The following is a 13,693-nucleotide window of genomic DNA, read 5'->3' as shown; positions in this document are numbered from 1 at the left end:
CAGTCCAGATTTATTAAACCCTAATCTAATTTAACATCAGTGTTTCCCTGATTTTTTTTAATTTTTATTTTTGCATTATTTTGCATGTTAATTGTCAAATTCATGGCTTTTACCTGGTTGCCAGTCTTTATATATGTAGTGCCCAGTCTTTCTCTCAAAATTTTGAATTTTAATTTTTAAAAAAAACAGAAGAAAGCTGCTAATGACTGAAGCTAAAACAAAAAACTAATCATCTTAAAGATATTATAACTACTGTCCTTTGATTTGTTTCCATTTTTATTTCTATTATCTTGCAGCATCTTTTATCCAAATTCTTCTTTCTTATAAATCTTGTAAGTAGGAAAAGTAGATTCTATTTTAATTGCAGTCAGCTGTTTTATGATTTTTGCCATAAGCCATTCCTTTTTCTTATAATTGCTCCAGCTGTTTTTCTCTAACATCTGCCTCCTGTCATTGTTGCACTGTTTGGGGGCGATAACTTCATTCACCGTTCTGTGTTTCTCTTGAATGGGGGAGGAGTGTTGCCAAGCCTTGTAATCTGCTCTTCTGCAGGTGCTTGTTTATATCCCACCATGCTCATTTCTCCTGCTATTTTGTGTCACGTCATAAACCTCTGAGACTGTGCACTAACCATTTGAAAATATTTGATATAATTATGTTTTGGTTTGTCCGATTAAGTTTCTTAAATTAACTATTCTGGGTTTCTTTTTGTATGTAATGTATGTAATGTAATGCATGAGTCAGTTCTGTTTGGCAGTGTGGCAATAAAAGAGCTGCTTTCCATCAGCAACCCTTGTAACCTCTTCCCCGTCCTAGGTATTACAACTCCAGCGGGACTGGACGTCCGAAGGAAACCCTCCCAGATATCCACTGAAAATATGGTTGCCAATCCACTCTTCGATGCAAATGAATTCCCAGATAACTATGAAGCAGGGAGAGCTGAGGCCTGTGGAACACTCTGCCGAATCTTCTGCAGTAAGAAGACTGGGGAGGAGATCCTGCCGGTGTACCTGTCCAGGTGCTGTTTCCTTTTCCACTCTACAATTATAACAAAGCATTGTTCTTTCCTTCCTTCCTGAGCTGTTGTCGGTTCAAAATTCTTATGAATTGAAAGTTAAATTTTAAGTGGGATGCCAAATCAATTGAATCTGCTGCCAGTTATGTAATCCTGTCTAAATGTTACACTCCAGTGAAGTTAATGAAATATAAAGGTTGTCAGCCTACCCAATTCTCTCTTTCCTGTTGGACGGGAGAAAGGGCTAAAGGATTAGGTTAATATTGTCCCCTGACGCACACTAATACTTTCAACCCTGATGTAAAGTGATCAAATGAAAATAACAGTATAGCTTGTACAAGCACGAAAATGACGTAGTGCCAGACACTCTGTTGGGCCGTTTGTCACACTGTTTGGAGTTTGTCTAACAGCAGCTCTTTAAAACAAAAAGTGGTGAACCCTGTCTGGGTTTAAGACAGAGAGCAAGAGTCCTGCCAAAACCCTTCTAATATCAAGCATGGTGATAGAAAGAAAGGTGAGTGTAACTGTGTGGCTGAATATAGCTTCTAGTCCAACCAGTCCATGACTTATATTGGTGACAGGTACGAAAGGGAAATACAAAAATGAGCAGAGAATTAGGATAGAGCTGTACTGTTATACCGTACTAATTATTTTTAATTCATTTTGTGGGTTTGTGACCATGTACCATTTGGGAATCAGGAACAAGTTGTATGGAGATCATACAGCATCTCTTTTAGAAGTCGGCAAGAGCGTCTATCTTAAAGAAACTGCTCAGTGAAACGAGCAAACCATGAAAAACAAACCAAAGTTGGAGGGAACATTGCTTTAAATAGAATAAATTTGTACTGGACAATTACTTCAGCCAGGCTCCAAGACAGGACCTAGATTGCCAAGTTAAACAAAGAACAACCCAGCACGGGAAACAGGCCCTTCGGCCCAACGAGCCCGTGCCGCCGCATCACCCTACACCTATTCTACCCTGCGTGTCTACGAATGGAACCCCTAACTTAGCCAGATTCAGGGGAGAATAGTGTCAATTTAGTAAACCAATCAGCCTAAGAGCACATCTTTGGGGTGTGGGAGGAAACTGGAGCGCCCGGAGGAAACCCACGCAACCACAGGGAGAATGCACAAACTCCCACACACAGGCCCAAATCCATGTATCTGCACAGCCAGCAGTGCTAGTCACCGAGCTGTTGCGGCGCCCGTCTACCGGTCCACGATCAAGCACACACACCGACACGAAGTACTAGGCCACTCCCGGAACCTCCAAGAGCAGCCCACGCACGACCCACCGTGTGCATGCCCCTCGTTTGACAACGAGGTGGACCTCCACCAGCGGAATAAAAAGACAAAAACGTTAACTTACAAGTCTGCATTTCCGGTGTCTCCCGAGGTTCTGACCTTATTTAATAGCCCCTACTATAACCCTCCATCCTCGTTTCACTCGTGTCTGTCTAACTGAACCTTAAACGAGTCCAACGTTCCTGCCTCCACCACCCTCCTCGGTAGCGCGTTCCATACCCCCACAACTCTCTGCGTAAAGAACCTTCCTCTCACATCCAAATTATACCTCTCCCCCCTCACCCTTAAATCATGACCTCTTGTATTTGTACCCAGTCTAGGGAGCAGTCTCTCACTATTGACTCTATCTATTCCCTTCAGTATCTTATAAACCTCTATCATGTCCCCCCTCAACCTCCGTCTTTCCAAGGAGAAAAGTCCCAGTTTCTCCAACCTTTCCTCGTACTCCAGCCCCTCCATGCCAGGCAACATCCTGGTAAACCTCCTCTGAACCCTTTCCAGAGCCACCACGTCCTTCTGGTAGTAAGGTGACCAGAACTGGACGCAGTACTCCAAATGCGGTCTAACCAACGTTCTATACAACTGAAGCATTAGACGGCAGCTTTTATACTCTATACCCCTACCTATAAAGGCTAGCATTCCATAAGCCTTCCTAACAACCTTCTCCACTTGTGTCGCAACCTTCATGGATTTGTGAACCTGCACTTCCAGGTCCCTCTGTATGTCTATACTCCTAATCGGTCTACCTTTTATCACATAGCTCCTCTCTGCATTATTCCTTCCAAAATGCATCACCTCGCATTTGTCAGGATTAAATTCCATCTGCCACCTATCTGCCCAATGCACCAACCTATCTATATCCTGTTGTATCACCTGACATTCCACTTCAGTACCCACCAACCCTGCCATCTTGGTGTCATCTGCAAACCTGCTGATCACACCACCTACGCTCTCTTCCAAGTCGTTTATATATACTACAAAGAGGAGAGGTCCCAGTACTAAGCCCTGCAACACACCACTGGTCACTGGCCTCCAGCCCAAAAAGGTCCCCTCCACAACTACCCTCTGTCTCCTATTTCCCAGCCAGTTCTCAATCCACCTAGCTACCTGACCTCGTATCCCATGCGCCTTAATCTTTTCTACCAGCCTACCATGAGGGACTTTGTCAAACGCCTTACTGAAATCCATATAGATGACATCAATGGCTCTCCCATCGTCAACCATTTTTGTCACCTCCTCATAGAATTCCACCAGATTCGTAAGGCAATACCTCCCTCTAACAAAGCCATGTTGCGTATCCCTAATCAGATCACAACATTCCAAATGCTCATACATCCTACCCCTAAGTATTTTTTCCATTAATTTCCCTACCACCGATGTCAAACTCACCGGCCTATAATTTCCAGGGTTATCCCTACTACCCTTTTTAAACAGCGGTACCACATTTGCTACCCTCCAGTCTTCTGGGACCTCACCTGTGAACAAAGAAGAGACAAAGATTTGCGCCAGAGGCCCAGCAATTTCATCTTTCACCTCCCTAAGCAGCCTGGGATAAATACCATCAGGCCCCGGAGCTTTATCCGTCCTTACGCTACCTAAAAGCCCTAGCACTTCCTCCCTCGTAATAGATATTTCCTGCAACTGATCCTCAGCTCCCTCCAAGAGACCGCACGACTCCGAATCCCTCTCCTCCGTGAATACCGATGCAAAGTATTCATTCAGGAGCTCCCCCATTCCCTCCGACTCAATACATAACTCCCCACTTTTGTCCCTAAGAGGACCAATTTTTCCTCTAACTACTCTCTTGCTCCTAATATAGGAATAAAATGCCTTTGGATTTTCCTTAATCCTACCAGCCAAAGCCATTTCATGTCCTCTCTTTGCCCTTCTAATTCCCCTTTTTAGCTCCCTCCTACTCTCTCTATATTCCTCCAGCGCACTCTCCGTACCCAGTTGTTTCGACCTAACATACGCCTCCCTCTTCTTCCTGACCAAGTCTTCAATACCCCCTGTAATCCACGGCTCTCTAATCCTACCTTTCCCATCCTTCCGCTTAACCGGAACATACCTCCCCTGCAACCATTTCATTTTGCCCTTAAAAGCCTCCCACTTGCCAACCGTGGACTTTCCAGCTAACAGTCCCTCCCAATCAGTGTCCTGCAGCTCCCTCCTAATCCTGCTATATCTCGCCTTTCCCCAGTTCAGCACACTCCCGTTCGGCCGGCACTCATCCCTTTCCATTTTTATCCTAAAGTAGACGGACTTGTGGTCACTGTTAGCCACATGTTCGCCTACCTCTACCTCGACCACCTGCCCCAGCTCATTACCCAACACTAAATCCAGTATAGCCCCTCCCCTAGTCGGGCTAGCTACTTACTGCTCTAGAGACCCTTCCAAAACACATTTCACAAACTCCTCTCCCTCCGTACCCCCAGCTCTAGGCCCTCTCCAATTCACTCCAGGAAGATTAAAGTCACCCACTACAACCACCCTATTCTTCCCGCACCTATCCAAAATGCCCCTGCAAATGCCTTCCTCCACTGACCTCGGGCTGTTGGGTGGCCTATAGTACACCCCTAGCAACATAATCTCTCCCTTTTTATTTCTCAACTCCACCCACAGTGACTCAATCCCTATCTCTTCCATCTTGTCCTCCCTCTGCACTACTGTGATGTTTTCCTTTACTAACAGTGCCACCCCTCCACCTCTCTTCAACCCTCCTCTGTCACTCCTAAAACACTTGTACCCAGGAACATTCAGCTGCCAGTCCTGCCCTTCCCGTAACCACATCTCCGTTATAGCCGCCACATCTAACTTCCTCACAAACATCAAGGCCCTAAGCTCATCTGTTTTCCCTGTCACACTCCTAGCATTGAAACAGACACAGTTCAACCCACGAGTGTCCCTCGGAACCTCCTTTCACCCGACTCTCTCCCAGCCACATCCCCCCCCCATTAGTTTAAACCATTCCTAAACACCCCAGCTAACCTCCCCGCTAAGACACTAGTTCCCCTCCCATTCAAATTCTCCCCACCCCTCCTGTACAGTTGCCCTTTTCTCCTAAACGCCTCCCAGTGATCCACAAAAGTAAAGCCCTCTACCCTACACCAATCCCTCAACCATGCATTCAGCTGCATGATCTTGTCATTCTTTGCCCTGCTGGTACTGGGCAGCAACCCAGAGAGTGCCACCCTGGAGGTCCTGCTCTTTTAGTTTGGACCCCAACTCCCTAAATTGCCTACGGACCTCTACCCTACTCCTCCTTCCTATGTCCCCCTCCCCTACATGTACTATGACCTCAGCCTGTGCCCCCTCCCCTTTCAAAATCCCCTCTACCCTTTCTGTTACATCCTTTACCCCTGCTCCAGGGAGGCAGACCACCATCCTGGAGTCACGCCTCTGTCCACAGAACCTCCTATCAATACCTCGGACCCTCCCATCCCCTACCACTATCACCTTGCCAGCCCCCTTCTGTCCCTCTAAGTCAGTCTCCCCCTCCTGCCTATCTTTCTGTGCCCCTGTCGACGAACCTTGGGGGGCCTCTGGGGAGGCCGGGGGACCCTGACTACTCTTCTTCTTCCTCTTTCTCCTCCTAACAGTCATCCACCCTTCCTGCTCTTCAGCCCTTGGGACCTCTTCCTGCTCATGGTTCCTAGCCATTAACTCCTCGTTTTCCCTGACTAGAAACGCATCTTCCAGATGCCCCTCGAGTTGCCTGATCCGGGCCCTCAAGCGCTGCAGTTCTAAACATTTAGTACAGATGTGGACCTTGGGGACACGTGACGCCACCAAGAACTGCCACATGCAGCACCTGACACAGCTTATATTCCTCCCTATATTCCTTACCATGTCCCAACCTCCTATAAGCGCCAAAAGGTAGAAATGTACAACGCCCCTTCTCCAAGCCTGCCCTCGCCTAAGCCCAGCGAGCCAAAGCCCTTCTCACTCAGCTCCCACTCACTCCGCTGCCCGCTCCCGACGCTGTGTGCTGCTACCCCTTTTTTTATACCCCCCACTCCCCCTTACACACAATCCCCTCGCCTAACTTCCAGTACGGAAGTAAACTACTCTGAAACAAACCCCGAGAACCAGAAGTACAGAAAAAAAGCGGTTTTCAATTTAAATCAGGCACTCACCACAGCCACAGCCACCAGGTTCAATGCTCCAGAGAACAATGAGGTGGATTCCCTCCTCATTGATTTAAATTTTACTATGCTATGGAAACATTAAATACTGTTATTAAATACAGTTGACCTCAATGCTTACAATGTGAGGAAAGAGAAAATCACTATCTGCTGACCCCTGCTGGAAATGCCCATGTGAATCTCGAGGGAGGCATCAAACTGTGATGTCCCAGTCTTTATCACATTGTTATACCAATTATTGGATAGTAAAAATAATACTTACATGTTCTGTATCTTAATTATCAGCCCACAAGTGTTTCCAGCAAATATCTCTGGCTAAGTTAATGACCATGTAAGCAGAGCTTTAATGTTTTGTATAATTAGTAAATCTGTGTCAGTTGGAAGTTAAAATACTGGCAGGGTTACTTAACGTAGTTTAACCTGCTTCTTTTCTGAGCAGTGTTTTTGATTGATTGCTAAACCAGTTTAGAAATTGTCACTTTGTCTCCAAGATCTGTGCAAAGTTTTGGTCCTTGTACAGCAAATACTGCTACAAAGGGCAGGTGTAAAAGTCCACTTTACACTGCGACAAACTAGTTGCCTTCAGCATAAGTAACAACTGACACACATTTGACTCGCTTGTAATTATTTTTGATTTGTCTCATGTTTCACTAAGTAAATCTGTTACTACTGTTGCTCCTCATCAAAGCCTACTTAAGGAAATTACAGTACAGTGCCATTTGAACACCACCATGCTGTTCCAATGTGATGTACTGCCAGTTCAATCATCTCTCACTTCTCTGTCTTAAATTCCTAGTGTTAGTTTTATTGTCCAGTGGAGCACTGTCCAGCTAAAGGGATAAATTCATACTTGAACCATGGCTAAAGACTCACTAGTGATTGTTTCACTGTATCTCTGAGAGCAAGTTGCTCCTTATGTGAGGTGAAGTTGAAAGCCATTTCCTTTTATTAAACTGCAGGGGACAGTTTGTATGCAGCTGTTACATGACGTTTTCACTGCATTCTTAAGCAGGTTTCATCAGCTGGAGACAATCTTAACGACAACAGGTGTCTGAAATTTTAACTCTGGTCAATGATGGGATTAAATAAATTTGGATCAAGTGCACCAGGCTGTATGTCAGTAACTCTGTGTTAGATCAGCATAAATCCTACTCTGCACTTGAGAGCAAACCTTCTGTGGCTGCAGAAGGACAGCGGCAAGTTTGAGTCCGGTTTTGAACATTTTTGGGTTGCCAGCATGATGAGTTAGGATTCAGCGACATTTCTTAATTGACAGTTCAAATTCTGCTTATACTTTGGAATTTTATCACAGTCACTGAGGCAATCCACAGCATTTTAAAACAATCAGTGACATTCTAAATCAAACAGTCCAAAACATTCTGAAAAATGAAATTAATTTGCCCTATCTCCCAATGTTTATGGATTCTTTAAAACAGTCCAGGATCCTGATCATCAGCTTTGCCACAAGTTAGTAAGCTCCTCCTGGGCCATATCCTATCTATGTACTGAGTTTTATTGAAATCTCTCCATTATATTGTTTACAGAAAACAAACCAGCTAACTACCTCCAGTGCAAGTAATCATCTTGCTTATTTAATGTTTACATTTTTTGAGCACATAATTTTTAAAAACTCCCACCAAGAACTTGTAGCAAATATCTTCTGGGAATCCAGATGAGTAATGTTGACCTGGATAGTTCTCATCTCTTCCAATATTGAGAAACCTGTGTTTTAAATCCATGCTCCTCCTGCCCCTCACCTTGGACCCTCGTGACTGATCCTTCAACTAAGGGGAACAGCGGCTCCTTTTCCACCCTGTCCCCCTCCCTCATAATCTTGTACGCCTCGATCAGGTCGCCCCTCAGTCTTCTCTGTTCCAACAAAAACCACCCAAGTCTACACAACATCTCTTCATAACTTAAATGTTCTATCCCAGGCAGCATTGTAGTGAATCTCCTCTGCACCCCCCCCCATGCAGTCACATCCTTCATGTAATGTGGTGACCAGAACTGCTCACAGCACTCTTAGCTGTGGCCTCATCAATGTTCTGTGCAACTCCAACATGACTTCCCTGCTTTTGTAATCTATGCCTCGATTGATAAAGGTAAGTATCCATGTGCCTTTTTCACTACCCTATTCACATGCCCTTCCGTTTTCAGAGATCTGTGGACAAACATACCACAGAACTTCCTGGTGTCATTCCATTCATTGAATACTTTCTTGTCAAATTACTTCTTCCAAAGTGCATCACCTCACGCTTTTCAGAGTTAAATTCAATCTGCCACTTATCTGCCTATTTGACCATCATCTGTAACTTGTAACCCTAGATACACTGTTTCACTGTTAACCACCCATCCAACCTTTGTGTCATCTGCAAACTTGCTAATCCTATCTAGCCACATAGTCGTCAATGTCATTTGTATAAATAATGAATAATAGGGGGCCCAACACAGATTCCTGTGGGATGCCACTGGACACTGGCTTCCAGTCACTAAGAAAGAAGTTCAGTGTTCTGAAAGCTTGTGGGTTTACTATCAAATAAACTGGTTGGACTTTAACTTGGTTTTGTGAGACTGCTTACTGTGTTTACCCCAGTCCAACACTGGCATCTCCACATCATTCCAGTCACTAAAGCAGCCTTTCTGTCATCACCCTCTGTCTCCTAGAACTGAGCCAATTTTGAATCCACTTTATCAAATTACCCTGTATCTCTGTGTCACAGATATGCTTACATTAACACTGCAATGAAATTACTGTGAAATTTCCCAGTCGCCACACTCCAGCACCTGTTCGGGGACACTGAGGGAGAATTTAGCATAGCCAATGCACCTAACCAATTTGTCTTTCGGACTGTGGGAAGAAACCAGAACATCTGGAGGAAACCCACACGGACACGGGGAGAACATGCAAACTCCACACAGACAGTGACTCAAGGCCAGGAATCGAACCCAGCTCGCTGGTGCTGTGAAGCAGCAGTGCCACAGGTCAGCCTGTAGTTCCCTGGTTTATCTGTGCAACCCTTTTGAATAGTGGAACCACATTACCCCATGAGAAGTCTCTCAACACCAGGTTAAAGTCCAACAAGTTTATTTGTTGCACAAGCCACTAGCTTTCGGAGTGCTGCCCCTTCATCAGGTGAGTGGGAGTTCTGTTCACAAACAGGGCATATAAAGACTCAAACTCAATTTACAAAATAATTGTTGGAATGCGAGCCTTCACAGGTAATGTGAGCAGAGAGAGGGTTAAGCACAGGTTAAAGAGATTTGTATTATCTCTGGCCAGGACATTTAGTGAGATTTTGCAAGCCCAGGCAAGTCATGGGGGTTACAGATAGTATGACATGAACCCAAGATCCTGGCTGTCCTCAGAACTTGGCTATCAGTCTCTGCTCAACAACTCTGCGTTGTCGTGTCTCGTGAAGGCTGCCTTGGAGAACACTTACCCGACGATCAGAGGCCGAATGCCTGTGACCGCTGAAGTGTTTTCCAACAGGAAGAGAACACTCTTGCCTGGTGATTTGTCAAGAGGTGTTTGTTCATGCATTGTTGTAGCATCTGCATGGTCTCCCCAATGTACCATGCCTCGGGACATCTTTTCCTGCAATGTATCAAGTAGACAGCATTGGCTGAGTTGCAAGTGTATTTACCATGTACCTGGTGGTTGGTGTTCTCATGTGAGATGATGGCATCTGTGCCGATGATCCGGCACGTCTTGCAGAGGTTGCTGTGGCAGGCTTGTGTGGTGTCGTGGTCACTGTTCTCCTGAGGCTGAGTAGTTTGCTGTGGACAATGGTCTGTTTGAGGTTGTGCATTTGTTTGAAGGCAAGAACCTATTCCGTGGCCAGAGAGAAATTGAAAATTTGGGTCCGAGCCCCTGCAATCTCCTCCCTTGCCTCCCACAGCAGCCTGGGACACAATTCAGCTACACCTGGAGATTTATCCACTTTTAAGGCTGCCAACATCTCCAATACCAATACTTTGTCCTTTTCTATCCCAATTTTCTCAAGAACCTCATCTCCCTGGATTCCATTCCACTGCACTCCCCGTCTTGAGTGAAGGCAAATATGAAGTATCCATTCAACACTCTGCTAATGTCTTGTGGCTCTACCCACAGATTGCCCTACTCTTTCCTTGGTTCCTCTTCCCATTAATATACTTATTGAATATCTTGGGATTTTCCTTACTTTTACCAGCCAGCATTTTCTCATATCCCCTCTTTGCATTCCTAATTGCTTTCTTAAGCTCCATCCTGCACTTTCTATACCTCACTAACGCCTCCACTGATTTGCTCCCCTTGTACTTTTTAAAAGCCTTTCTTCACCATCTCATTGTATCCTGAATATCTCTGGTCCTCTCATTCAAGAGCGAACATGCCAGGCTTGCACCACGTCATTTCCATTTTGAATGCCACCCCCCGCTACTGTTTTTCTGTAGATTTTCTCATTATAGCTGTTCCCAGTCTACATTCCCAATCAGATCCTGTCTTATTTTACTAAAATCCGCTCTCCCCCAATCCAAAATTCTTTTTTGTATCTTGTTTATTTTCTTGTCTGTAACAAGCTTAAATTGTACTATGTTGTGATCGCTATCACTAAACCTCAACCACCAGTCCAGCTTCATTCCCCAGAATCAAGTCCAGGAAACATCTTTTGGCCAAATTGGCAATGCAGTTTTCAGGACTTTTATTCAGCCATTGAATTTGCTGCTTGCTGTATGTTTAAATTATTTTTACTGGGTCACTTCAGCGACAATATTTTTGTAAATGATAGTGCTTTATTTTCGGAAAGGAGTAAGTAGCCTATCATTTGTATCAAACAGCTCCAATTCAGCAGTTCAACAAGATGGCAACTAGGAATGGGCAATAAATGCCAGCCTTGGCGATGAACAAAGAACAACCCAGCACGGGAAACAGGCCCTTCGGCCCAACAAGCCCGCGCCGCCGCATCACCCTACACCTATTCTACCCTGCGTGTCTACGAATAGAACCCCTGATTTAGCCAGATTCAGGGGAGAATAGTGTCAATTTGGTAAAACCAATCAGCCTAAGAGCACATCTGTCATATCCTGAAGGCAAATTTTTAAACTTGGAAATGCAGTAGCCTCAAACCTTGTTTGTTACAGTAACTGGGAGTAGTGAGGGCAGTGACTAGAAAATGAGTTACTGAAGGTAGCAAAGCTGCCACTTTGGCCTATCAGTGCCTCCAGGGACAGCTATGTAACAATGCCAGAGATGTAGGAGCGGGAATCGATGCAAGTTTCATTTGACTGAAAAAGAAACTCTGGTACAAAGGAAATGTGTTTAGTGGGGGTGTTTTGTTACACTGGAAAGAAGGCAGAAAAGAATTACAAAGGTGTCCACCAGAGCTGAGTTAATGCAACTATCAAGGAAGATCAAGCAAACTGAACTTCGATAGGGTGAATATTCAGGAACAGTTCCCACTAATGGTTGATTCCAGAGCAAGGAAACATGCATATAAAAAGACATCAAAAGATCAAATAGGAAATTTGAGTAGAATTGCTTAGAGTGGTGAGAATGTGCAACTTTTTGTCATGGGGGTGGTTAAATTAGAAAGCATTAACACATTTAAGTGGAGGTTTTATGAGGGTTTGATGTGCTGGGAAGGATAGGAAGAGATGATTAGTGTGCAAGGAGGCTTGTGTTGAGTCTAAACACCTGCTTATACTATTGGGAGAATGGTCTGTTTCTGTGCTGTGAATTGAGTAATTGCAGAACAAGATAATGGAGTGTAGCAGATGTGTAAAAAGGAAAAGATTAGCAAAAATGAGTATTACAAGTCAGGAAAATTTCTAATGGGGAATAAAGAAATGGCACAGAAACTAAACAAATTCTGCATGTCTGTCTTCATACAAAAGCCTCCTGGAAATAGTGGAGAATCAAGGAACAAGCAACAGCAAGGTATTTAAGTACTCGAGAAATTAATGGGGCCTACAATAGATAAATCTTCTGGATCTGATCTACATCAAGTGTTGAAAAGGGTGGCTTTAGAGAATGTGGATGTATTGCTGGTCATCTTTCAAAATTCTATATAGTCCAGAATAGTTCCTGTAGATAGGTGACAAATGTAACCCACTATTGAAAGAAGAATGAAAAGGGAAAACAGAACTACAGACCTATAACTGTGTGGTAGGGAAAATGCTGGAATCTATAAAGGACATGATCAGAGGAAACCTAGAAAATAACGTTCAGATTGGGCAGAGTCAACATGGATTTATGAAAGGGAAATTATGTTTAACAAATTTTGTTAGCGTTTTTAAGGATTTAACTAGCAGAACAGATACGAGAGAACTGGTGGATGTGGTACACTTAGATTTTCAGGAAGTTTTTGATGAAGTCTCTGACAAAAGGTCTGTAAACATGTGTTTGGAGTGGCGGGATAGAACATTACAGCACAGTAATTTGACTTTCGATATTGCACTGACCTGTGAAACCAATCTAAAGCCTATGTAACCTACAGTATTCCAATATCATTCATATATTTATCCAATGACCATTTAAATGCCCTTAGTTTTGGCGAATTCACTACTGTTGCAGGCAGGGCATTCCACCCCCTTACTACTCTCCGAGTAAAGACCCTACCTCTGACATCTGTCCTGTATCTATCACCCCTCAATTTAAAGCTATGTCCCCTCGTGCTAGCCTTCACCATTTGAGGAAAAAGGCTCTCATTGTCCACCCTATCTAATCCTCTGATCATCTTGTATGCTTCTATTAAGTCACCTTTTAACCTCTCTAATGAAAACAGTCTCAAGAACCTCAGCCTTTCCTCATAAGACCTTCCCACCATACCAGGCAACATGCTGGTAAATCTCCTCTGCACCCTTTCCAATGCTTCCACATCCTTCCTATAATGTAGTGAACAGAACTGTACACAATACCCCAAGTGTGGCTGCACCAGAGTTTTGTACAGCTGCAGCATGACTCCTAAACTCAATCCCTCTACCAATAGAAGCTAACACACCATATGCCTTTTTAACAACCCTATCAACGTAAGTGCCAACTCCTAGGGGTCTATGCACATGGACACTGAGATCTCTCTGCTCATCCACACTACTAAGTACCTTACCATTTGTCCAGTACTCTGTATTCCTGTTACTCCTTCCAAAGTGAATCACCTCACACTTTTTTCCACATTAAACTCCATTTGCCACCTCTCAGTCCAGCTCTGCAACTTATCTATGTCCCTCTGTAACCTGCAACAACATTTTGCAC

General features: G+C 44.3%; 1 protein-coding gene across 7 annotated transcripts in view; it reads left to right on the top strand.

The window, feature by feature from the left end:
- ralgapb (Ral GTPase activating protein non-catalytic subunit beta) overlaps nucleotides 1–13,693 on the top strand; it is a 126,841-nt gene that overhangs the window by 52,806 nt on the left and 60,342 nt on the right. For 4 of the 7 annotated variants that reach the window (XM_080204567.1, XM_080204571.1, XM_080204569.1 and 1 more), the window contains 2 exons: nucleotides 297–332; nucleotides 817–1,018. In XM_080204567.1, coding sequence (XP_080060693.1) covers nucleotides 297–332; nucleotides 817–1,018 — 238 coding nt within the window. The remainder of the gene's footprint in view (nucleotides 1–296; nucleotides 333–816; nucleotides 1,019–13,693) is intronic. The other 3 variants (XM_080204573.1, XM_080204572.1, XM_080204570.1) reach the window with 1 other exon arrangement.

Source organism: Carcharhinus amblyrhynchos, chromosome 16 (genome assembly GCF_965287045.1).
Source record: "Carcharhinus amblyrhynchos chromosome 16, sCarAmb.v2.hapA, whole genome shotgun sequence".
Classification (NCBI taxonomy): Eukaryota; Metazoa; Chordata; class Chondrichthyes; order Carcharhiniformes; family Carcharhinidae; genus Carcharhinus; species Carcharhinus amblyrhynchos.
This window is presented reverse-complemented; position numbering and strand designations above follow the sequence as displayed.